Genomic DNA, 23,212 nt, shown 5'->3' with positions numbered 1-23,212 from the left:
CCGCGGTGATCTGAGCGGGCTCCATGATCCCAGTGCTAGCTATGGCGCCTGGTCTGAAAAAAGGCGCGAAACTAGTATCTGACGGACCAGGGGAAGGAGGGAGGGAGGGCGGGCCGAGTGACGACATGACTTACAGGTACAGGGAATTAAAATCAAGAACGGTGGCTGTGCATCAGGGAGAAACACAAACAACTGTCACACAGAATGGTCCCCCCAAAGATTAAACTGAAAACCCTGGGTTTAGCAGGCCGTTGATTTGACGGAGGGAGGGGGAAGCAAATGAATACAGAACAAATCTATTTTTTACATCTTAAGACGACGGTGCAGCATGACTGATAGCTCTCGGCATCTTCTGGGTGCTTGGCAGCAAATACTGGGCGCTTGGCAGTTAGTGTACTACGATGGCCTTCAGGCCTATTGCACAATCTGCTGCTCAGGGGAAGACTCTGCTAATGTGCGATGATCCAACTTGTAATAGGACGGTTACCAGTCGTAATACACCATCTACTGCCAAAAGGCAAAAGGCAAGGGGCTGGTGCAATGCAGCCCCACGTCTGCCAGCCCCACAGCTACCAACACCCAGATCACCGATGAAGGCTACCAGTCATGCTGCACCGTCTACCGCCAAAAGGCAGTTAGCTGCTACTGCTGTGTAGCAATGCAGTCCCACGTCTGCCGGCACCCAGAGGACATATGGTGACGGTGAGCTGAGCGGGCTCCATGCTTGCCGTGGTATGTTGTCTGCACAGGTAACCCAGGTAAAAAGGCGCGAATCTATTGTCTGCCGTTGCTCTGACGGAGCGGGAGGGGCCTGACGACATGTACCCAGAACCGCCCGCGACACTGTTTTGCATCATCCGGGCATTGGGATCTCAACCCAGAATTCCAATGGGCGGCGGAGACTGCGGGAACTGTGGGATAGCTACCCATAGTGCAATGCTCCGGAAGTCGACGCTAGCCTCGGTACTGTGGACGCGGTCCGCCGACTAGAGCACTTAGAGCATTTTATGTGGGGACACACACAATCGGCTGTATACAACCGATTTCTATAAAACCGGCTTCTATTAATTCGACCTAATTTCGTAGTGTAGACATACCCTTAGATGGGCAGGGACACAACCCCACACTCTGGGTGTCCCTAAACCTCTGTTTGTCAGAAGCTGGGAATGGGCGGCAGGGGATGGATCACTTGACGATTCCCTGCTCTGTTCATTCTCTCTGGGGCACCTGGCATTGGACACTGTCGGAAAACAGGACACTGGGCTAGATGGACCATTCGTCTGACTGGTTTTAGGTTCTTATTCCATTTACCAACACTAGAGAAGTGCAGACTGGACACAAGGTGGACAATTTTAACAGAGAAAGGACTTAACCATTGGGAGCTGCTTCCCAAAGGACATGGTGGAAACTTCCGCTCTTGGGATTGGACGTCTCTGTCTGAGCGACGTGCTAGCTCGACCACCAGATCTGGGCTGGACGCTGGGAGGGCTGGGGGAGGTTTTGCGGCCTGTGCGATGCAGAACTGGGGGCTGGATGATCATTTATGGACCCTGCTGGCCTTAAAATCTGTCGATCTAATTTGCTCAGACCAGGGATTCCTTTTCCACCGATTGCGTGATAGAGACGCTCTGGGGCTGGAGGAGACCCCCACATGAGGTGGATTGTGGGGTCTAATTCTGGGTATTATGGACCCTCATCCAGCCATCCCTGCATCCACCCACATCTGATGGTTGAGCTAGAGCGTCACTTCCAAACACAGACGTCTCATCTTCAGCTATGGGGAGGTTCCCAGACGTGCGCCAGGATGGACTGAGAGGTGATGTGAAATGAAACTGAAAGCCCTGGGGGGCCCCTGCCCCTCTCTCCCCTCCCCCCCATAGCTAAGATGAGACGTCTGTGTCTGGAAGTGACGCTCTAGCCCAACCCCCAGATGTGGGTGGATGTGGGGCTGGCTGGGTGAGGGTCTCCTAGCAAGGCGGGCTGGAGCTGCAGCAGCCTGGAGAGGGCGCTAGACGCTGCGGGGTCCACGCACCCATCTGTGTCTGATACGGTCACCAGCACTCAGGCCCCGGGTCCTCGGACCCACCCAGGGGAGGCAGGTCCAAGCTTGTGATCCACTATGACCCCCAGATCCCGTCCCGCAGGACTCCTTCCTAGACAGTCATTCCCCATTTCCCCCAACCCCCTGCCCTGAGCCCCCTGCCACACCCCGCACCCTCCTGCACCCCAACCCCCTGCCCTGAGCCCCTTCCTGCACCCCACACCCTCCTCCACCCCAACCCCCTGCCCTGAGTCCCCTGCCACACTCCGCACCCTCCTGCACCCCAACCTTCTGCCCCGAGTCCCTTCCTGCACCCCACACCCTCCTGTACCCCAACGTCCTGCCCTGAGCCCCTTCCTGCACCCCACACCCTCCTCCACCCCAACACCCTGCCCTGAGTCCCCTGCCGCACCCCGCACCCTCCTGTACCCCAACGTCCTGCCCTGAGCCCCTTCCTGCACCCCACACCCTCCTCCACCCCAACACCCTGCCCTGAGTCCCCTGCTGCACCCCGCACCCTCCTGCACCCCAACCCCCTGCCCTGAGCCCCCTGCTGCACCCCGCACCCTCCTGTTGCCGGCACAGGGGCCCGAGGACAGCAACAGTGGGGTTCGGTGCCCGGAGTGCTTCATGCCAATAAACATACCGGGGTGGAGAAACAATCAAAGTTTATTTGAGATCTCAAAGTGGTGCAAGGAGCCAGGCAAGTCTCAAATCGAGCACACCAGCAAAAACAGTTTCTCTCTTCTTATACATTTTACAACTAAGCCCCCCCTCTCTCCCCCTCTCTACCACCCTCCCTCTACTCCCCCTCCCCTCTCTACCAAAGGCATGTTTATACATTTAAGCAACTAAATCATTCCAGGGCTATAAATCTAGCTTGTTAGTAACTTCTCCCTAAACAGTTATTTGGTTCTGTTTACCCTTAGTTTATTACCCCTTCCCCAGCTAGAAACATGCAAACCTCATCATTATCGTTTGGTACCTGGCATGAGCAAGGTCTTAATTGCTAACTGGCTGTTTACACATTCCAGTTCCTGTCCTTGGCTGTTGAGGTTGATCAGAGTTAAACATGGAAGGACAGAGTTTAAACATGGAAGAACTCTGGCTCAGGCAGGCCTAGTAACCCCAACAGTTCCCTCCTTTGAGAATACTCAACAAGCTTTTGGCTGAGTTTTCTCATATTCTGCAGACAAGATACGATTGAGTGCCATGGAGCTGGGGTTCTCAATGAGAGAGAATGCTGGGATTTCTGGGGAACCACCCTCCATGGTAACCCTGCAGCATGGTGCGGGATTTGGGAGCATACCCAGCAGTTGGGGAGGTTAAACTCTTGGGCAAAGCAAACCTTCAGGGACTCATATGTGTTTGTCTCTAAGTTAGTAGGGATTCCTTTCCATCCCGCATGTGCCTGGGGGGAAACGGGAGTTAACAAGAGGAGTGTCCCTAGGGCAAAGAGCACCACTATGGCAGACTCTGAATCTGAAGTCATATTGGGCAGGTGACCCTAGGGCCTAACAATCACAATTCCCCAAATACCCACAAAATAACAATTATCAATAGTAAGCAGATTAAAAACAAAAGGGACCAGGCCACCAGGTTAGGCCGGTCCTGTGAAAACAAACACAACCAACGCTCAGAGGTCCCGCGGGGAGTGCGCTGTGACTGTCCAAAGAGATCACAGGGCATTCCCAGCAGACACTATTGTCGTCTGAATAACAGCTTAAGTCCCAAATCGTCGCTGGCAGTCTTCTCTGCAGGCTGGACGGTCCACCGTTCAGGAGCAGGCACTGCTTTCAGACGAGAGTGATGGATCCAGTTCTTGTGTCCCTCAACCTTTGCTGCTGTATGGGAGACCAGCAGGACGGTGTGGGGTCCCTTCCACTTCTCTTGGAGAGGCTAGTCCTTCCAGGTCCGGACGAGTACGGAATCACCTGGCTGCAAGGAGTGGATCGGGGCATCCAGCGGGAGAGGCTGCAAATCTTTGGTATACCTGTGGAGAGAACAGAGAACAGCAGACAGAGAGCACATGTACTGAGATAAGAAACCACAGCCTACCTCCCACTCCCCTGCCAGAACCGGTGTACCGTTCATAGGCCATGCCCTTCCAAACATAATCTCGAAGGGACTGAGCCCTAACCTGCCCTTAGGGAGAGCACGAATGCGGAGCAGAACGAGGGGCAAAGCATCAGGCCACTTAAGGGAAGCCTCTTGGCAAACCTTTGAGAGGTGCCGCTTAAGTGTCTGATTTGTGCGTTCCACTACTCCACTGGCCTGCGGTCGCCATGGCGTGTGAGCTTCCAGGGGATTTGCAGGGCATCCGATATCTTCTGAACGACTTGAGATGTGAAGTGTGTTCCGTTGTCAGATTCCATCCACTGGGGGAGTCCGAAGCGAGGAATGATCTCCTTGACAAATTTAAGAGCCACTGTTTTGGCAGTGTTATTACGGCATGGGAAGGCCTCAGGCCATCCGCTGAATCAATCTACCAAGATGAGGAGGTATCTGAATCCTTGGGTCCGGGGGAACTCAGTAAAATCTATTTGCCAAACCAGTCCCGGGCTTGGGGTAGGCTCCAGAGTGGCTGGTGGCACTGACACTCCCGGTCGAGGGTTGTTCTTTTGGCAGACTAAACATTCAGCCTGCACCTGGGAGGCCAGAGGCCTAAGTCCAGAGGTTACAAAATATTTACCCATTAGCTGAGAGAGAGCCTCTCTCCCTGCATGAGTGGTTTGATGTAGTTTCTGCAGCACTGACCGAATTAGGCTCTTTGGTAGTAGGATCTTTCCTTCCAGGGAGTGGAACCACCCCTCTTTCTCCTGGAGACCGAGTCTGTCGGCCAGATCCCTTTCTTCGCCAGAGTACTGAGGGGTCGGGAGCTCCCCCACTGATGGGATGAGGGCATGCATATGGGCATCTTCAGCTTCTAGTGGTTCCAGGGTAGCAGCTCGCCTAGCTTCCCTATCCGCCCTAGCATTACCTCTGGCCACATCTTGATCTCCCTTTCGATGAGCCTTGCAATGTACCACTGCTACCATTGTGGGGAGCTGTACCGCATCTAAAAGCCGGAGAATCTGGGGTCCATGTTTGACAGGAGAGTTTTGCGCTGTCGACATTCCTCGTTGCTTCCATAGACCAGCATGGGCGTGTAGTACTCCAAAGGCATATCTGGAATCAGTAAAAACGTTAACTCTTTTCCCTTTTGACAGTTCAAGTGCATGGGTTAAGGCTACCAATTCAGCCAGCTGGGCTGATGTCCCAGCAGGTAAACCCTCTGCTTCCACGGTTTCATGGAGAGATACAATAGCATAGCCGGCCCTCCTTTGCCCGTTTACAACTGTACTACTGCCGTCCGTATACCACTCATAATCAGCAGTTGGGAGGGGTTGATCTTTCAAATCTGGGCGGCTAGAATATTGGGCATCTATGACCTCCAAACAGTCGTGTTCCTGCTCCTCTGTCTCCGGTAACAGGGTCGCTGGGTTAAGGGAGGGACAGGTCTGTAAGGTAACTTCAGGATTTTCTACAAGCTTTGCCTGATACCGAGCAACCCGAGCCTGTGTGAGCCAGAGACCACCCTTAGTATCCAGCAGGGCTTGGACCATACGGGGAATATACACTTGCACAGCTCCCCCCAGTGTCAGTTTCTCGGCTTCCCCAAGCACTAGAGCAGTTGCTGCGACCGCTCGCAAACATGCCGGCCATCCCTTAGCAACTTGATCCGGTTGTTTAGAGAAATATGCCACGGGACGTTTCCAGGTGCCTAATAACTGAGTAAGCACTCCCAGGGCCACTCCTTTCCTTTCATGGACATACAGTTGGAATGGCTTAGAGAGGTCCGGCAGACCCAGGGCTGGAGCTTCCATCAGTTTCCTTTTTAAAACCTTAAATGCCTTGTCGGCTTCTGAGGACCAGTGAAAGGGGTCATGATCCGCTCCCTTAACACATTCATACAAGGGTTTAGCCCACAGTCCAAACTCTGGGATCCATATCCTACAGAAGCCTGCCATACCCAGAAATGCCCTGAGCCGTTTACGATTGCTTGGGATAGGAATTTGACAGATAGCTTCCTTTCTTTCGTTTGAAAGCTGGCGTTCCCCCTGCCTTATATAAAATCCTAAGTAGTGAACTTCTGGAAGGGCAATCTGAGCCTTACTCTGTGCTACTCAATATCCTCGAAGTCCAACAAAGTTCAGGAGGCTCACAGTGGCTTTAAGGCAAGAGGTGAGACCCACTGCAGCAATTAACAAGTCATCCACATATTGCAGGAGGAGGACTTTGTCCTCATTGTCCCACTCCTCCAAGTCTCTAGCCAGGGCCTGGCTGAAAAGGGTGGGGGAATTTTTAAATCCCTGAGCCAGCACTGTCCAGCAAAGCTGCTTTCTAACCCTCCTTTTGTCCTCCCACTCGAAGGAGAAAATCTCCTGAGACTGGAGGTCAACCGGAATCGTGAAGAAAGCATCCTTTAAATCCAGGACTGAAAAATGGGTGTACCGCCCCCCAATAGAGGCCAACAGTGTATACGGGTTTGGAACAAGGGGGTGTAGAGTCTATTTACACATTCCAATTCCTGTCCTTGGTTGTTGAGGTCGATCAGAGTTAAACATGGAAGGACAGAGTTTAAACATGGAAGAACTCTGGCTCAGGCAGGCCTAGTAACCCCAACACTCCTGCACCCCAACCCCCTGCCCTGAGCCCCCTTCCTTTACCCCACAGCCCCTCCCACACCCCTCCTGCACCCTGCACCCCAACTTCCTGCCCCAGCCCTACATTCATGGCCCTGAGTGCAATTTCCCCACCCACATTGGCCCTTGGGCCAAAAAGTTTGCCCACCCCGATCTAGATCAATCAAGTGAGGCCAGCCCCTGGCTGTGTGTCTGTCAGCTCCCACTATGTCCGGCTGTCTAGCTCCGGCCCGGCTGGCTCCAGGAGGGGAACAGACAGTCCTGCTGCAGCAGGCAGGGGAATTATATCCAAAAACCAAGTTTCAGAGGGGTAGCCGTGTTAGTCTGAATCTGTAAAAAGCAACAGAGGGTCCTGTGGCACCTTTGAGACTAACAGAAGTATTGGGAGCATAAGCTTTCGTGGGTAAGAACCTCACTTCTTCAGATGCAAGTAATGGAAATCACCAGAGGCAGGTATAAATCAGTATGGAGGTAACGAGGTTAGTTCAATCAGGGAGGGTAAGGTGCTCTGCTAGCAGTTGAGGTGTGAACACCAAGGGAGGAGAAACCATTCACAGTCTTTGTTTAATCCTGATCTGATGGTGTCAAATTTGCAAATGAACTAGAGCTCAGCGGTTTCTCTTTGGAGTCTGGTCCTGAAGTTTTTTTGCTGTAAGATGGCTACCTTTACATCTGCTATTGTGTGGCCAGGGAGGTTGAAGTGTTCTCCTACAGGTTTTTGTATATTGCCATTCCTGATATCTGACTTGTGTCCATTTATCCTCTTGCGTAGTGACTGTCCAGTTTGGCCAATGTACATGGCAGAGGGGCATTGCTGGCATATGATGGCATATATAACATTGGTGGACGTGCAGGTGAATGAGCCGGTGATGTTGTAGCTGATCTGGTTAGGTCCTGTGATGGTGTTGCTGGTGTAGATATGTGGGCAGAGTTGGCATCGAGGTTTGTGGCATGGGTTGGTTCCTGAGTTAGAGTTGTTATGGTGCGGTGCGTGGTTGCTGGTGAGAATATGCTTAAGGTTGGCGGGTTGTCTGTGGGCGAGGACTGGCCTGCCTCCCAAGGTCTGTGAGAATGAGGGATCATTGTCCAGGATGGGTTGTAGATCACTGATGATGCGTTGGACGAGAGCTGAGGAAGCGTTGTTCCAGGTCAGCCATAAAAATGTTGGGATATTGTGGGGCCATGCGGGTGCCCATAGCGGTGCCACTGGTCTGGAGGTACCTGGAACAACCCTTCCTCAGCTCCCGTCCACTCATGCCCCTTCTCCACCTATGCTACATTGATGACATCTTCATCATCTGGACCCATGGGAAGGAGACTCTGGAAGAATTCCACCATGCTTTCAACAGCTTCCACCCCACCATCAACCTCAGCCTGGACCAATCTACACGGGAGGTCCACTTCCTAGACACCACCGTACAAATAAGCGATGGCCACATTAACACCACCCTATACCGAAAACCCACCGACCGCTACGCCTACCTTCATGCCTCCAGCTTCCACCCCGGTCACACCACACGATCCATCGTCTACAGCCAAGCGCTGAGGTACAACCGCATTTGCTCCAACCCCTCAGACAGAGACCAACACCTACAAGATCTTCACCAAGCATTCTCAAAACTACGATACCCACACAAGGAAATAAAGAAACAAATCAACAGAGCCAGACGTGTACCCAGAAGCCTCCTGCTACAAGACAGGCCCAGAAGAGAAACCAACAGAACTCCACTGGCCATCACCTACAGTCCTCAGCTTAAACCTCTCCAACGCATCATCAGTGATCTACAACCCATCCTGGACAATGATCCCTCACGTCCAGCCGGCTCCTGTCTCAAGATCACACGGCGCTCCCAGCCGTACCCCTGGCAGCCACCTAGGCTGACGACCCCCATCCAGGCGTTCCCCCAGGCCACCGCTGAGCAGCGGTGCCAGTGTCCTGACCCCTCTGTGCCACCGTCCCCCTGTTCTATTGCACTCGGCGAGTTTTACCGACATGTGGAGAAGGGACTCAGTGGAGAGCTCGTTCCTCCGCGCTGGAGGACTGTCGAGGAATTCACCGTGGGAAATCCGCCCCGGCTTGTGTTAGGGATTAACTGGCTTTGCTGGACTCGTCTCTGAGGCTGAAGGGATGATGCAGAATGAAACAGAAACAACCTGCTCACCCCGGGAGGGGTGTGTGCAAGCAGAGAGAAGGTGCAGGGCGGGTGCAGTTCCTGTAAAAGGCCCCGACTGGCTGTGGGGCAGCAGCAAAGGGGGGGGGGGGGGGGGACGCCGGGTTTTGGGTGTAATTCCCCTGCCTGCTGCAGCAGGACTGTCTGTTACACGCCTGGAGCCAGCCGGGCCGGAGCTAGACAGCCGGACATAGTGGGAGCTGACAGACACACAGCCAGGGACTGGCCTCACGTTATTGATCTAGATCAGGGTGGGCAAACTTTTTGGCCAGTGGCCACATTTGGGTGGGGAAATTGCACTCAGGGCCATGAATGTAGGGCTGGGGCAGGGGGTTGGGGTGCAGGAGGGGAGTGGGATGTGGGAGGGGGCTCAGGGCAGGTGGTTGGGGTGCAGGAGGGTGCAGACTATGGCAGGGAGTTGGGGTGCAGGAGGGGTGTGGGGTGCGGGAGGGGGTGCGGTGTGCAGGAAGGGGCTCAGGGCAGGGGGTTGAGGTGCAGGAGGCTGCAGGGTGCAGGAAGGGACTCAGGGCAGGGGGTTGGGGTGGAGGAGGGTGTGGGGTGCAGGAAGGGGCTCAGGGCAGGACGTTGGGGTACAGGAGGGTGTGGGGTGCAGGAAGGGGCTCAGGGCAGGACGTTGGGGTACAGGAGGGTGCGGGGTGCAGGAAGGGGCTCAGGGCAGGGGGTTGGGGTGGAGGAGGGTGCGGGGTGCAGGAAGGGGCTCAGGGCAGGGAGTTGGGGTACAGGAGGGTGCGGGGTGCAGGAAGGGGCTCAGGGCAGGGAGTTGGGGTACAGGAGGGTGCGGGGTGCAGGAAGGGGCTCAGGGCAGGGGGTTGGGGTGGAGGAGGGTGCGGGGTGCAGGAAGGGGCTCAGGGCAGGGAGTTGGGGTACAGGAGGGTGCGGGGTGCAGGAAGGGGCTCAGGGCAGGGAGTTGGGGTACAGGAGGGTGCGGGGTGCAGGAAGGGGCTCAGGGCAGGGAGTTGGGGTGCAGGAGGGTGCGGGGTGCAGGAAGGGGCTCAGGGCAGGACGTTGGGGTACAGGAGGGTGCGGGGTGCAGGAAGGGGCTCAGGGCAGGACGTTGGGGTACAGGAGGGTGCGGGGTGCAGGAAGGGGCTCAGGGCAGGGAGTTGGGGTGCAGGAGGGTGCGGGGTGCAGGAAGGGGCTCAGGGCAGGGGGTTGGGGTACAGGAGGGTGCGGGCTGTGGCAGGGGGCTCAGGGCAGGGGGTTGGGGTGCAGGAGGGTGCGGGGTGCAGGAAGGGGCTCAGGGCAGGGAGTTGGGGTGCAGGAGGCTGCAGGGTGCAGGAAGGGGCTCAGGGCAGGGGGTTGGGGTGGAGGAGTGTGTGGGGTGCAGGAAGGGGCTCAGGGCAGGGAGTTGGGGTGCAGGAGGCTGCAGGGTGCAGGAAGGGGCTCAGGGCAGGACGTTGGGGTACAGGAGGGTGTGGGGTGCAGGAAGGGGCTCAGGGCAGGGGGTTGGGGTGCAGGAGGGTGCGGGGTGCAGGAAGGGGCTCAGGGCAGGGCGTTGGGGTGGAGGAGGCTGCAGGGTGCAGGAAGGGGCTCAGGGCAGGACGTTGGGGTACAGGAGGGTGTGGGGTGCGGCAGGGGACTCAGGGCAGGGGGTTGGGGTGGAGGAGGGTGCGGGGTGCAGGAAGGGGCTCAGGGCAGGACGTTGGGGTACAGGAGGGTGCGGGGTGCAGGAAGGGGCTCAGGGCAGGGGGTTGGGGTGGAGGAGGGTGCGGGGTGCAGGAAGGGGCTCAGGGCAGGACGTTGGGGTACAGGAGGGTGCGGGGTGCAGGAAGGGGCTCAGGGCAGGGAGTTGGGGTGCAGGAGGGTGCGGGGTGCAGGAAGGGGCTCAGGGCAGGGGGTTGGGGTGGAGGAGGGTGTGGGGTGCAGGAAGGGGCTCAGGGCAGGGAGTTGGGGTGCAGGAGGGTGCGGAGTGCGGCAGGGGGCTCAGGACAGGGGGTTGGGGGAAATGGTCAATGACTGCCTAGGAAGAAGTCCTGCGGGACGGGATCTGGGGGTCATAGTGGATCACAAGCTAAATATGAGTCAACAGTGTGACGCTGTTGCAAAAAAAGCGAACATCCTTCTGGGCTGTATTAGCAGGAGTGTTGTGAGCAAGACACGAGAAGTCATTCTCCCGTTCTGCTCCGCGCTGATACGGTCTCAGCTGGAGGATTGTGTCCAGTTCTGGGCACCACATTTGAGGAAAGATGTGGACAACTTGGAGAAAGTCAAGAGAAGAGCAACAAGAATGATTAAAGGTCTATAACCTATAGAGGGAAGATTGAAAAAACAGGGTTTGTTTAGTCTGGAGAAGAGAAGCCTGAGAGGGGACATGAGAACAGTTTTCAAGTACATAAAAGGTCGTTACAAGGAGGAGGGAGAAAAATTGTTCTTCTTAACGTCTGAGGATCGGACAAGAAGCAATGGGCTTAAACTGCAGCAAGGGAGGTTTAGGTTGGACATTAGGAAAAACTTCCTAACTGTCAGGGTGATTAAACACTGGAATAAATTGCCTAGGGATGTTGTGGAATCTCCGTCACTGGGGATTGTTAAGGGCAGGTTGGACAAACACCTGTCAGGGATGGTCTAGATGGAGCTGGTCCTGCCATGAGTGCAGGAGACTGGACTTGATGACCTCTCAAGGTCCCTTCCAGTCCTATGAGTCGATGAGGTGGATTGTGGGGTCTAATTCCGGGTGCTGGTATTATGGACTCTCCCCCAGCCCCCCCGCTAGAGACTGATGGGAGATTGAGGCTGGGTCAGGGGAGCCTCAGGGCTGCTCTATGTTACGCCCAGGGCCAGTCGGGGCATCACCCTGCTGCACTCCAGCCCCTCCACCTTTGCTCCCCTGCCCCAGCCCCTGCCCCAAGCCCAGACCCACTGGGCAGTGACTGACCCCCCACCTCCAGGTACCGGAGATCCTGGTGTATTGTGGTCTCCAGAGGGCCAAGAGCGCTCTGGGTTTAACTTCTCTCCAGACCCCTGGTGGGAATCCCTAGGCTGGAGCAGCGAGCCCCGAGTGTCGTGTGGGGGGGGCTGAGCCCTGGGTGGGCCGGACATTGCCCGGGCGTGAACGCTGAGCAGGGACAGGAGGAAAGTGTTTTATCTCCAGGTTCCCAGACGCGCGCCAGGACGGACGGATAGGTGATGTGAAATGAAACTGAAAGCCCTGGGGGGCCCCGCCCCTCTCTCCCCTCCCCCCCATAGATGAAGATTAGACGTCTGTGTCTGGAAGTGACACTCTAGTTCAACCATCAGATGTGGCTGGATGCAGGGCTGGCTGGGTGAGGTTCTCCTTGTCATGGAGTGTGGGGGAGTCAGGGCCCTGCACCCCCACTTCCTGCGATTCACCGGGACTCTCAGCCGGCCAGTAAAACGGAAGATTTATTGGACGACAGGAACTGTCCCAAACAGAGCTTGTAGGTACAACCAGGACCCCTCAGTCAAGTCCTTCTGGGGGGCAGGGAGCTTAGACCCCAGTCCTGGGGTTCCCTCCGTTTCCCCAGCCAGCTCCAAACTAAAACCCCCTCCAGCCGCCTCCCCCAGGCTCCTCCTCCAGCCTTTGTCCACATTCCCGGGCAGAAGGTGTCACCTGGCCCCAACCCCCCTCCTGGGTTCAGGTTACGTGCTCAGGTATCGTCCCTCAAGTGAAGTCACCCCCGGATATCCCAGCACCAATGCAGACAGTCCCAGTAAAACTCTCCCGCAATCCGCCCCACTCCCTGCTCCGTCACACTCCTAGCAAGGCGGGCTGGTGCTGAAGCAGCCTGGAGAGGGCGCTTGACGCTGCGGGGTCCACGCACCCATCAGTGTCTGACACGGTCACCAAGCACTCAGGCCCCGGGTCCTCGGACCCACCCAGGGGAGGCAGGTCCAAGCCCTGTCATTTTGCAGTGTGGATGCAGCTCGAGCCACCGCTCTGGCTCAGGAGGTCATAGAGGGAACTGACAGACACACAGCCAGGGGTTCTCCTCACGTTATTGATCTAGATCAGGGGTCTGTGGCAGTACGTAGAAGGATGAGGCGTGTGAGAACTGCCCTGGGATCGGGCTCCGTCCTCCCCCGAGTTCTCCGAGCCCTGGCTCGATGCCTTCCCCCAGAGCTTTCCAAACACAATCACCCCCCGAATCCAAGACCCGGCGCCCCGCTGCTCAGCCTCCTCGGCCATAGCAACAGGGGATATAGGAGTAGTGGGATAGAGTGTGTGTGGGGGGGGGAGGGCTGGGAGCCAGGACTCTGGGAGGGGAGCGGGGTCTGGTGGTTAGAGCAGGGGAGGTGTGAGCCAGGACTCCTGGGTTCTCTCCCTGGCTCTGGGAGGGGAGTGGGGTCTGATGGGTTAGAGCTGGGGGGGCTGGGAGCCAGGACTCCTGGGTTCTCTCCCAGCTCTGGGAGGGGAGTGGGTTCTAGTGGTTAGAGCAGGGGGCTGGGAGCCAGGACTCCTGGGTTCTCTCCCCAGCTCTGGGAGGGGAGTGGGGTCTGATGGGTTAGAGATGGGGGGGCTGGGAGCCAGGACTCCTGGGTTCTCTCCCAGCTCTGGGAGGGGAGTGGGGTCTAGTGGTTAGAGCAGGGGGGCTGGGAGCCAGGACTCCTGGGTTCTCTCCCCGGCTCTGGGAGGGGTGTGGGGTCTGGTAGTTAGAGCAGGGGGCTGGGGCCAGGACTCCTGGGTTCTCTCCCCGGCTCTGCTCAGTCAGTGGAGTGAGTACAATATAGCCCCTTCACACAGATTTGGGGAGGGGTAGAACTAGTCCTGGGGTATGAACTGGCGGGAGATTTTCAGGTGAGCGCAGAGGGTGCCCTCTCTTCACGGCAGTCTGGGTTGATTTTCCAGTTGATTTGATCGTGTTACTTCAGGTTCTTTTCCTTTTAGATTCCTCAGTCTGAACTGATGCCTTTGGTCCGTCTTTTGATAACACACAACATGCATCAATGGCCTGACATTGAAATGCAGCCACCTCTGGGGCAGGGCAGCTGGGAACAGCCACACATAACACTGCCCGGGGATGGCTCGCCTGGCTCTGAGATGCAGCCACCTCTGGGGTGGGGCAGATGGAGAACATCCACACATAACACCTGCTGTGAACCCCGTCCATCCCCCTGGCCTCTGGGGCTATGTCTGATCTGTGCTGAGTCTTAAATCAGCTACTTGTGTCATTACATTATCCAGCCCCATATTCCCCCTCCATACACACCCATCCATCCTGGTACACACCTCTCCACCCGTCCATCCCCACCCACCCATCCCCCTTCCATCGCTCCCAACATCCCCCCAGCATCTCCATACACATCCATCCATGCCCCCACTCCTCCACCCATCTCTGCATTCCTCCATCTGTCCCACCCCACACACCTGCCTCTATCTATCTATCTATCTATCTATCTATCTATCTATCTATCTATCTATCCCCATCCACCCCCTCTATCTATCTATCTATCTATCTATCTATCTATCTATCTATCTATCTATCCCCATCCACCCCATCTATCTATCTATCTATCTATCTATCTATCTATCTATCTATCTATCTATCTATCTATCTATCCCCATAAACGCCTATTCACCCATCCATATACACCCCTATTTATCTATCTAGTTCTGTGTAAACTCGAAAGCTTCTCTCCAACAAAAGATATTACCTGCCCCACCTTGTCTCTCTAATAAAAGACAGGTCAAGCCAATTTTTGTCAGCCATGTTGCTGTGTTTGAAGGGAGACAGCCTGTACAGATGAACTGGTTGCGTCAGCGTAATTACAGCCTCGTATTCTTTCAAAACTGTCGTTCAAAATTGGGGAAAACACCCCAAACCAAAGGATTGGTTTTTTTTTTTTAATATATATATATAAGCTTTGGAAGCCAACAAGGGAGTGCTACAAATTTCCGTATTAAAAAGGGTGTTTCATTTGACCAACCATTTTTTTTTCTTTGAAAAATTCCAGCCGTCTTTGGGGGTTTCTGACAGCAGAGCGGCCAGGCACAACGCAAGGAGGCGCAACCGTAACGACTGTATGAATTGCTCACAGGCAGCTGTGGGACGCAATCACCGTTTTATCTAATTCGATAGAGGGCTCGGATCAGCACTTGCCGCTCTGTCTTTCCAACTCCGGGATGCCTTCGAAGGAAGCCAGGGGCAGGATGAAGTGAAGGGAAAATCTTACATAAGGGTGCAGTAGGAATCTTCGTCTAGAGAAACACAAAGTCTCCAGTTACCGTCGGGACTACATTGGTGACCACAAAGAAGATGCTGCGTGAAAACTTTCGAATGGAAACAAACTGTTTTCAGTTCCTACCAGATGGTTCCCCTGTCCTGCGATGGGCCAAACGTATTTGCAATGCAGTTTTCTACATTCAGTTTGTTTCATTGAAAAAGCTTTCATTTCAGTTAAAATAATGGGGGTCTGGGCAGCGCCTGGCATGATGAGGGGCCCTGATCTCGGTCGGGGTCTGGGCAGCGCCCGGCACAATGGGGGGCCCTGATCTCGGTCTGTTTGTCCAAGACTTTTCGAATGTGAGTGAGGGGGTGCTGACCACCCTCAGCAGGGGCTGCGTGGAGGAGGCAGTGGTGGAGAAGGACACTCGCTAATGATTTTAAAGAGGTATCATTGAATTTCATTTGTCACGGCACTTTTTTATCACAGATCACGGCACGTCCTGGTGAGTTTAATACAAGTCACAGGGCTCGAGGCAAATAGCAGATGGTGACTTCACACCTGTGACGTTTATTTCTAGAAGCCCCGGCCAGATGGGACCCTTGTGACCTTCTAGTCTGACCCCCTGCACCACATGGGCCGGAGAAGGCCCCAAAACAATTCCTAGAGCCGATCGGTTAGAAAAACATCCCAGCTGGATTGAAAAATGGCCAGTGATGGAGACTCCACCGTGCCCCTCAGGAAACTGCCCCAATGACTCTCGCCGTTAGAAACCAACCCCTTATTCCCAGGTGGAATTTGTCTGGCTTCAACTTCCAGCCATTGGATCAGGCTCGACCTCCCGGTGCTGGACTGACGGGCCCCTTATTGAATATTTGTTCCCCGCCTTGGTCCTTCTAGCCTGGGATCGAGTCAGCCTTGAAACCTTCTCTGTGTCTAACCCTTGAATCAGCCCCTTGGCTCTTCTCAGACCCCCTCCCCGATCGGTCCAGCTCCTTTGGCTTCTACTGCATTTCCCGCGGCTGCTCTGTGATTTGTGATTTGAAAAAACGCCGGGGCACATCGGCAGCCCCAGTTATAACCTTCCCCCCAGTGAGCGGCTCCCAGATCTGCTGGGCGTTGCTGGCCAAACGCAGGGTGAACTCAGCGCAATAAAGCTGCCCCGGGCGCTCCCCGTTCACACTGACAAGGCATGTCAAGCGCTCTGACTCTGCGGCTACAGCGCTGCTGGCATCCACCTCGGCGAGTGGAGTAACGTTTGCTGCACCCCCGCTGGAGCGCCGCGGGGCCAGTGGGAATGAGGTGTTGCATTACTGCGCTCTGATCGGCCTCCGGAAACATCCCATAATCCCCTTAAGTCAAGTGACCACTCTGGTCATGGTTGTGAAATCGGCTGCAGGAATGCGGAAATGCCCTTTCAAAGCTCCGTTTCGGAGAAGTCGGCTGCTTATCAGCTCCGAGAAAAGCAAACATTTACTGTTTGCTTTGAGTGAGTGAGAGAGAGGCGGGGGGGAGGGGGGTCTGAACTTACAAGACAGCCTGCTGACAAACTCTCAGCCCCCCAAAAACCCACTCTCTCCCCCCACTTACACACAACACACTCCCTGTCACACCCCACCCCCCCCTTTGAAAAGCACGTTGCAGTCACTTGCATGCTGGGATAGCTGCCCATAATGCACCGCTCCCAATGCCGCTGCAGGTGCCGCAAAGGTGGCCACGCCAGTGCGCTGGCAGCTGTCAGTGTGGCCGGACTGCAGCGCTTTCCCTCCTGCGCTCTCGAAGGCGGGTTTAACTCACAGCGCTCGACATCGGCACGTGTAGCCAAGCCCTTATCTACAGCGGCTTCGCTGTCAGCTGAGGAGGCATGTCACTCCCACGCTATTGCTACACCTGCTGTTACTGCGACTGGAACTGGAAAAGCCAGCGGTGCCCTAGGGGCTGCTACTAATGCTGAAAATAGTCCTCGTACAGCTCCGGCTCCTATCAGTGTAACACCTTCTCCTACCTGGCTTCTGGTTCTCTACTCCACCTTTGGGTTTTCTTCTCAGTCCATGAGAGGTCACTTGCAGGGCTGCAATAAAGAAGAAGATTTTCATGAGGCCACACCGCAGAGGGGCAATCGTCAAGGCTTTGACATGAAGCGGAACAGGACCTGCGTCTCATTGCTTGGTCTCTCTGTTCAACTCAACAGCTGGAGCTGCGGGCGTCTCTCGCTCTCCAGCCAGTTTCTAACCCTTTAATCATCCTCAGGGCTCTTCTCTGCCCCCCCTTTCCCTCCCCGATCGATCAATGTCCTCCTTGAACGGTGGCCACCAGAACGGGACACAGGATCCCAGCAGCGGCTGCACCAGGGCCAAATCCAGAGAGAAAATAACGTCTCCAGTCAAAGGGCTTGTCTACATGACGCAGCTTTTAGCGACAAGGCTGTGGCGACACAAAGTCAGCGTGTGCCAACGCTCTCGGTCGGTATCTTGTGGGCGCTTTTGCTGACAAAATACTTCCAGGGCCGTAGTGCTCGGTACGTTTTCTTTTGCCTCCGAGCACAGCCCGGGGGAGGCGAACAGCGGGCGGCCTACAACACGTACCAAGTTCTGGAACTTCCCCAAAGGTGCAGCTTCCTCGAGAAGCCGCCTAAGGTGTCTCCGGCTGGGTAACAGCCACACTGCAACGCTGCACAGGGAATGGGAGGGCTCGCTCAGCACTGAGCTGCAGCCACCTCTGGGGGGGCGGGAAGCTGGGGAACAGCTGGACATAACGCCACATGGGCATGGCTCACCCAGCGCTGATATGCAGCCACCTCTGGGGTGTGGCAGCTGGAGAAGAGCCACACAGCAACACCATACAAAAGCTCTACCCACTAGACCCCACTCCCCTCCCAGAGCTGGGGATAGAACTCACGAGTCATAAGAACGGCCAGATTGGGTCAGACCAAAGGTCTGTCTAGCCCAGGATCCTGTCTGCCGACTATGGCCAATGCCGGTGCCCCAGAGGGACTGAACATCACAGGGCGATTATCGAGTGATGCATCCTATCATTCAGCCCAAGCATCTGGCAGCCAGAGATTTAGGGACGCCCAGAGCATGGGTTGTGTCACTGCTGATCCTGGCTAACAGCCATCGATGGACCTGTCTCCCAGGCACGTATCTAGTTCTTTTCTGAACCCAGGAACCTTTCCCATCCCTCTTTCAAATCCAACACCCCCCTCCTCCCTCCTGTTCTCCTCCTTGGCTGCATTTACCTTGTAATTCTCCCTGGAGTTCTTTAGCGAGGTCCCTTCTCCCTATTTTTTCCAGCACCGTCGCAGTTGCCCTCAGTGCGTAAGTCCGGCCGAATTTGCCTATCAAATCCTCGACAAGGTTTTCTAGGCTGGCGTCCCTCTGGAATGTATTGGGTGCGTCAAGGAAAGCATCTCCTTCCGCCACAAGCTCCTTCATGGGTGTCTTGCACAGAACATCTTTGAACTTTTCAAATTGATCTTTTCTCAGTGTCTCGAGGCTGGCAGTAAGGACCTGTCGGACAACAGCCCCCTTCACATTTGCAATCCTATTGGTCATTCTGGGGAGAAAGAGGACAGAAGGGAAAAGAAACTGAGACCTTTGGTGTCCGTCATGACTTTACTGACATAAAATACAACGTTCTGCGCTGGAACACGTTCAAAGAGGACTTTCCAACTGTCCTTTTTTAACAGCAGCCGCCCAGGTTTCCCACTCCTAACTTTATCTGTGAGGCCAAAGACAGCCAAGCCCAGCCCTCCGATTTGTGAGGAGCTGAATAGAAACCAAGCTGGGTTTCTGGCAGGCAAAAATGAGGGCTGTGTAAGTGTGTCAGTTTCCTGGAAAGGTTCGTAAGACACAGATTGTGGAGCCCTTCCCGCCGTATTTCACCCGAGGAGATTTACGGGCAGCAGGTTTCAGACAGATAAGAGGAAACACGTCTTCACGTGAGGCACAGTCATCCCGGGAATGTTGCAAATGACAAAAATAGATCTGGGCTCAAAGATGAAGACGTCTGACCTGATGCCTTTGTGATCCTGACCCACCTGGACGGCTTTCATTTCTCCACGTATTATCCTGATTGCCAAGACCTTGGTCCTGCTGTAACTTTAACCCAACAGTCAGCGTCTGTCAATGATTTAATGCTTACGATGCCCCACAAATGTACCCAGTGAGGCGGAGACACACAAGACAAGGATCTAGTCACATGGCGCTGACAAGGTCAATGAAACAAACAAAACCAGGCGGCGTTACCGACCAGACACCAGCCGGTGAGGGATACCGCCAGCATGGGAGAGGGGTGTCGGGAAAGAAGTGGGTGTTAAGAAGGGACTGGAAGAAAAAAGAGGCAACTTAGCTCAGAAGACGGCCTGGGAGTAAGCGTGACACTGAAGAGACAAAGAAGTCGTTGGGAGGGAGCAGCATAGAGATAAAACTTCCTCTGGTTTAAATGTGGACACTTATTTTGGCTTGAAGGCAGCTGCCTTGGTTTAATTTAAGTCGAGGGAAAGAGGGAGATTTTACTTTCTTCTGAAAATGGCCACTGGTCCTGAAAATGGTCAGAGACTGGATGAGACGGACGCCTGGTCTGGCCCTTCCTGTAATACCCCGTGAGTCACAGCTCAGCTCAGCGGAGACGCCTTGACTTCAGTTTTCAAAGCATGGCGGGTTACGGCGTTCCTGAGCAAGGGCCTCAGACCTGAGCAGAGAGACCACCTCGTAGACACAATAGAAACACAGAGAGAGAGAAACAGAGAGAGACAGCGAGAGAGAGGAACAGAGAGAGAGAGGAACAGAGAGAGACAGCGAGAGAGAGGAACAGAGAGAGAGAGAAACAGAGAGAGGCCTCATTGCAGATCAAAGGGAAGTTCACACTTCTCAAAATTTGTCACACAAATACCCTAGTCCTGCTGCTCCTAATGCTATAAGAGGAAGCATTTCTGACGTAACAGCTGCCATAAGAACGGCCGTACTGGGTCAGACCAAAGGTCCATCCAGCCCAGTATCCTGTCTACTGACAGTGGCCAATGCCAGGTGCCCCAGAAGGAGTGAACCTAACAGGTAATGATCAAGTGATCTCTCTCCTGTCATCCATCTCCACCCTCTGACAGACAGAGACCATTCCTTACCCATCCTGACTAGTAGCCATTAATGGACTTAACCTCCATGAATGTATCTAGTTCTCTTTTAAACCCTGTTATAGTCTTGGCCTTCACAACATCCTCAGGCAAGGAGTTCCACAGGTTGACTGTGCACTGTGTGAAGAACTTCCTTTTATTTGTTTTAAACCTGCTGCCCATTAATTTCATTTGGTGGCCCCTAGTTCTTATATTATGGGAACAAGTAAATAACTTTACCTTATTCACTTTCTCCACACCACTCATGTTTTTATAGACCTGTATCATATCCCCCCTTAGTCTCCTCTTTTCCAAGCTGAAAAGTCCTAGCCTCTTTAATCTCTCCTCATATGGGACCCGTTCCAAACCCCTAATCATTTTAGTTGCCCTTTTCTGAAATTTTTCTAATGCCAGTATATCTTTTTGGAGATGAGTAGACCACATCTGTATGCAGTATTCACGATGTGGGCGTACCATGGATTCATATAAGGGCAATAAGATATTCTCTGTCTTATTCTCTATCCATTTTTAAATGATTCCTAACATTCTGTTTACTTTTTTGGCTGCCGCTGCACCCTGCGTGGATGTCTTCAGATAACTCTCCACGATGACCCCAAGATCTCTTTCCTGATTAGTTGTAGCTAAATTAGCCCCCATCATATTGTATGTAGAGTTGGGGTTATTTTTCCCAATGTGCATTCCTACAACGATCAACCCTCCTGCAACCACACCCTGTTTTACGTTTCTTTCATGCGCTCCTCCGCTGTGGTCTTCTTTAGCGTCTCCTCTGTGGGCTCCTTTAGCGTCTCCTTTTTTCTCTCTTGAGCTTGTTTTGCTACTTTAAATAAATAAATAAATAAATAAATAAATAAATAGTCTTTAAAATCATTTTCACAATGCGCATCCCAAAGATTAACCCAAGGGCTTGCTGGGCTGGTCACGTAGGGTTCGTTGATCCACCAGGGTCCATGAAGGCAAGTGGGGGGCAGGCGTTAGACCCTAGGTCTTTGGCAGTGGCAACTACGGACAGGAATAAGGGTTGGGAACAGCTGGCAGGCGCCTACGAGGTCACTAAAAGTTTTAGTCACCTCGACCAGCTCCCCGTCGCTCAGCCTGAAGTCAAAGCGTTCCCGATGTCCATACATACGTGGCTAACTTGTGCCCCCAGTTGTTAGGTGGCTTCTGGGTTTGGGTCTGATCTGGGACATTAGGACAGATCTGGGGAGGGGGAAGGAAATGCTGATGGAGGCCGCAAAGGTGCGTGTCCACTGGGCTCTCAAAATCTCTTGCTAATGAGATTCATGGCCCCGTTTTGCTCCCCCCCCCCTGCCCCATTCCCTTTACCTGGCACTTTCTTCATGAGCTTGTCGGCGAGATCTCTCCTAGGTATGGCTTCCAGGATCTCCCTGGTTTTTTCGAGGGCATCAGAGCTGCCGAAGTGGCTCAGTATCTCATCGACGGTCTTTTCCCGGTCGGCTAATTCCAAATAGCGACAGCGTATTGTCTTGTCATCAACTCCATTCACCAGATACCATTTGAATGCTTTGAAGTTTTCCTCACTCAGATCACTCAGGATTTCACGCAGTGTGACTTTGACATTGACCGACATGCTGCAGAGATAATGAACTCCTGAGGAACGGGGAGGAAGAACATCAAGTGGAGGATAAAGGGGGACTGTCCCCAATCACAGAAACCCCCTGGGCCCATCTAGCCCAGAATCCATCCACCCCACCCCAGCTCAGACCTATGAGGACTTGATCCTGGTCCATCAGTACCCAGACAGGGAGGAGATTTTTGAGATACGGGGTCTCTTTAATCTCACAGACAAAGGCAGAATGAGAACAAATGGCTTGGAGCTGACACTAGCGTTGACCAAGATATGCAGGGCTATCTATCTATCTATTTATCTATCTATCTCCATACACCTCCTCTATCCCCCCAAACACACACTTGCCCCTTCCTGCCGCACACAGCACCCCAAAAATCTGGCAACCCCCCTGCGTCGGACCTGCTCTAAACCATGTCCAGCCGGCTCCTGTCTCAAGACCACACGGCGCTCCCAGCCGTACCCCTGGCAGTCCCGGGGCAGCCACCTAGGCTGATGACCCCCATCCAGGCGTTCCCCCAGGCCACCGCTGAGCGGTGGTGCCAGCGTTCTGGCCCCTCTGTGCCACCATCCCCCTGTCCTATTGCACTCGGCGAGTTTTACCGTCACGTGGAGAAGGGACTCAGTGGAGAGGCCCCTGGGGGACGTCTGTCGAGGAATTCACCGTGGGAAATCCGCCCTGTCTTGTGTTAGGTATTAAATGGGTTTGCTGGACCCTTCTCCGATGCCTGTGAAGCCTCAGACGGTTGGAGGGATTATACAGAATGAAACAGAAACAACCGGCGAAGGTTAAGCTCTCGTGAGGGGTGTGTGCAAGCAGAGAGAAGGTGCAGGGCGGGTGCAGTTCCTGTAAAAGGCCCTGCCAGGCTGTGGGCAGCAGCAAAGGGAGGGGACGTTGGCCTTTGGTCACCATTCCCCTGCCTGCTGCAGCCGGACTGTCTGTTACACGCCTGGAGCCAGCCGGGCCGGAGCTAGACAGCCGAACATAGAGGGAGCTGACGGACACGCAGCCAGGGGATGGCCTCACTTGATCTAGATCAGGGTGGGCAAACTTTTTGGCCCGAGGGCCACATGTGGGTGGGGAAATTGCACTCAGGGCCATGAATGTAGGGCTGGGGCACGGGGTTGGGGTGCGGGGTGCCCGAAGGGGCTCAGGGCAGGGGGTTGGGGTGCAGGAGGGGTGCGGCAGGGGGTGTCACAGAGTGTGGGGGAGTCAGGGCTCTGCACCCCCACTTCCTGCAATTCACGGGGACTCTCGGCCCGCCAGGGAAACAGAAGGTTTATTAGATGACGGGAACACAGTCTAAAACAGAGCTTGTAGTTACAGAAAACAGGACCCCCTCAGTCAGGTCCATCTTGGGGGGTAGGGAGCCCAGACCGCAGTTCTGGGTCTCCCTCCGTTTCCCCAGCCAGCTCCAAACTGAAACCCCCTCCAGCTGTCTCCCCCAGCCACAC

The 23,212-nt window shown here is 54.6% G+C and overlaps 1 protein-coding gene and 1 long non-coding RNA gene across 6 annotated transcripts; both read right to left on the bottom strand.

Moving 5' to 3' along the window:
* Positions 1-2,692: 2,692 nt before the first annotated feature.
* LOC122173861 (uncharacterized) lies at positions 2,693-6,702 on the bottom strand. Of its 2 annotated transcripts, none has more exons than XR_010593409.1 (2): positions 4,734-6,702; positions 2,693-4,034 (listed from the first exon to the last, which is right to left on the bottom strand). It is a non-coding gene; the product is annotated as an uncharacterized LOC122173861 (long non-coding RNA). The 2 variants fall into 2 exon arrangements; XR_010593410.1 differs by lacking the exon at positions 4,734-6,702 and adding an exon at positions 4,262-4,727.
* A 7,871-nt stretch (positions 6,703-14,573) lies between these two features.
* Positions 14,574-22,703, bottom strand: LOC101931268 (uncharacterized). 4 transcript variants are annotated; one of them, XM_024112445.3, is made up of 6 exons: positions 22,361-22,703; positions 21,496-21,780; positions 20,893-20,986; positions 18,280-18,596; positions 17,047-17,112; positions 14,574-15,075 (listed from the first exon to the last, which is right to left on the bottom strand). In XM_024112445.3, the coding sequence occupies exons 2-6, from the start codon at positions 21,758-21,760 to the stop codon at positions 15,047-15,049; spliced, it is 771 nt and encodes a 256-aa protein (XP_023968213.2). In that variant the 5' UTR covers positions 21,761-21,780; positions 22,361-22,703; the 3' UTR covers positions 14,574-15,046. The 4 variants fall into 4 exon arrangements, with proteins under 4 accessions (XP_023968213.2, XP_023968212.2, XP_005312039.3 ...); XM_024112444.3 differs by having other exon boundaries at positions 20,893-20,989; positions 21,496-21,761; positions 22,361-22,691; XM_005311982.4 differs by having other exon boundaries at positions 20,893-20,989; positions 22,361-22,687.
* Positions 22,704-23,212: the final 509 nt, after the last annotated feature.

This window comes from Chrysemys picta, chromosome 17, assembly GCF_011386835.1.
Source record: "Chrysemys picta bellii isolate R12L10 chromosome 17, ASM1138683v2, whole genome shotgun sequence".
NCBI lineage: Eukaryota > Metazoa > Chordata > Testudines > Emydidae > Chrysemys > Chrysemys picta.
This window is presented reverse-complemented; position numbering and strand designations above follow the sequence as displayed.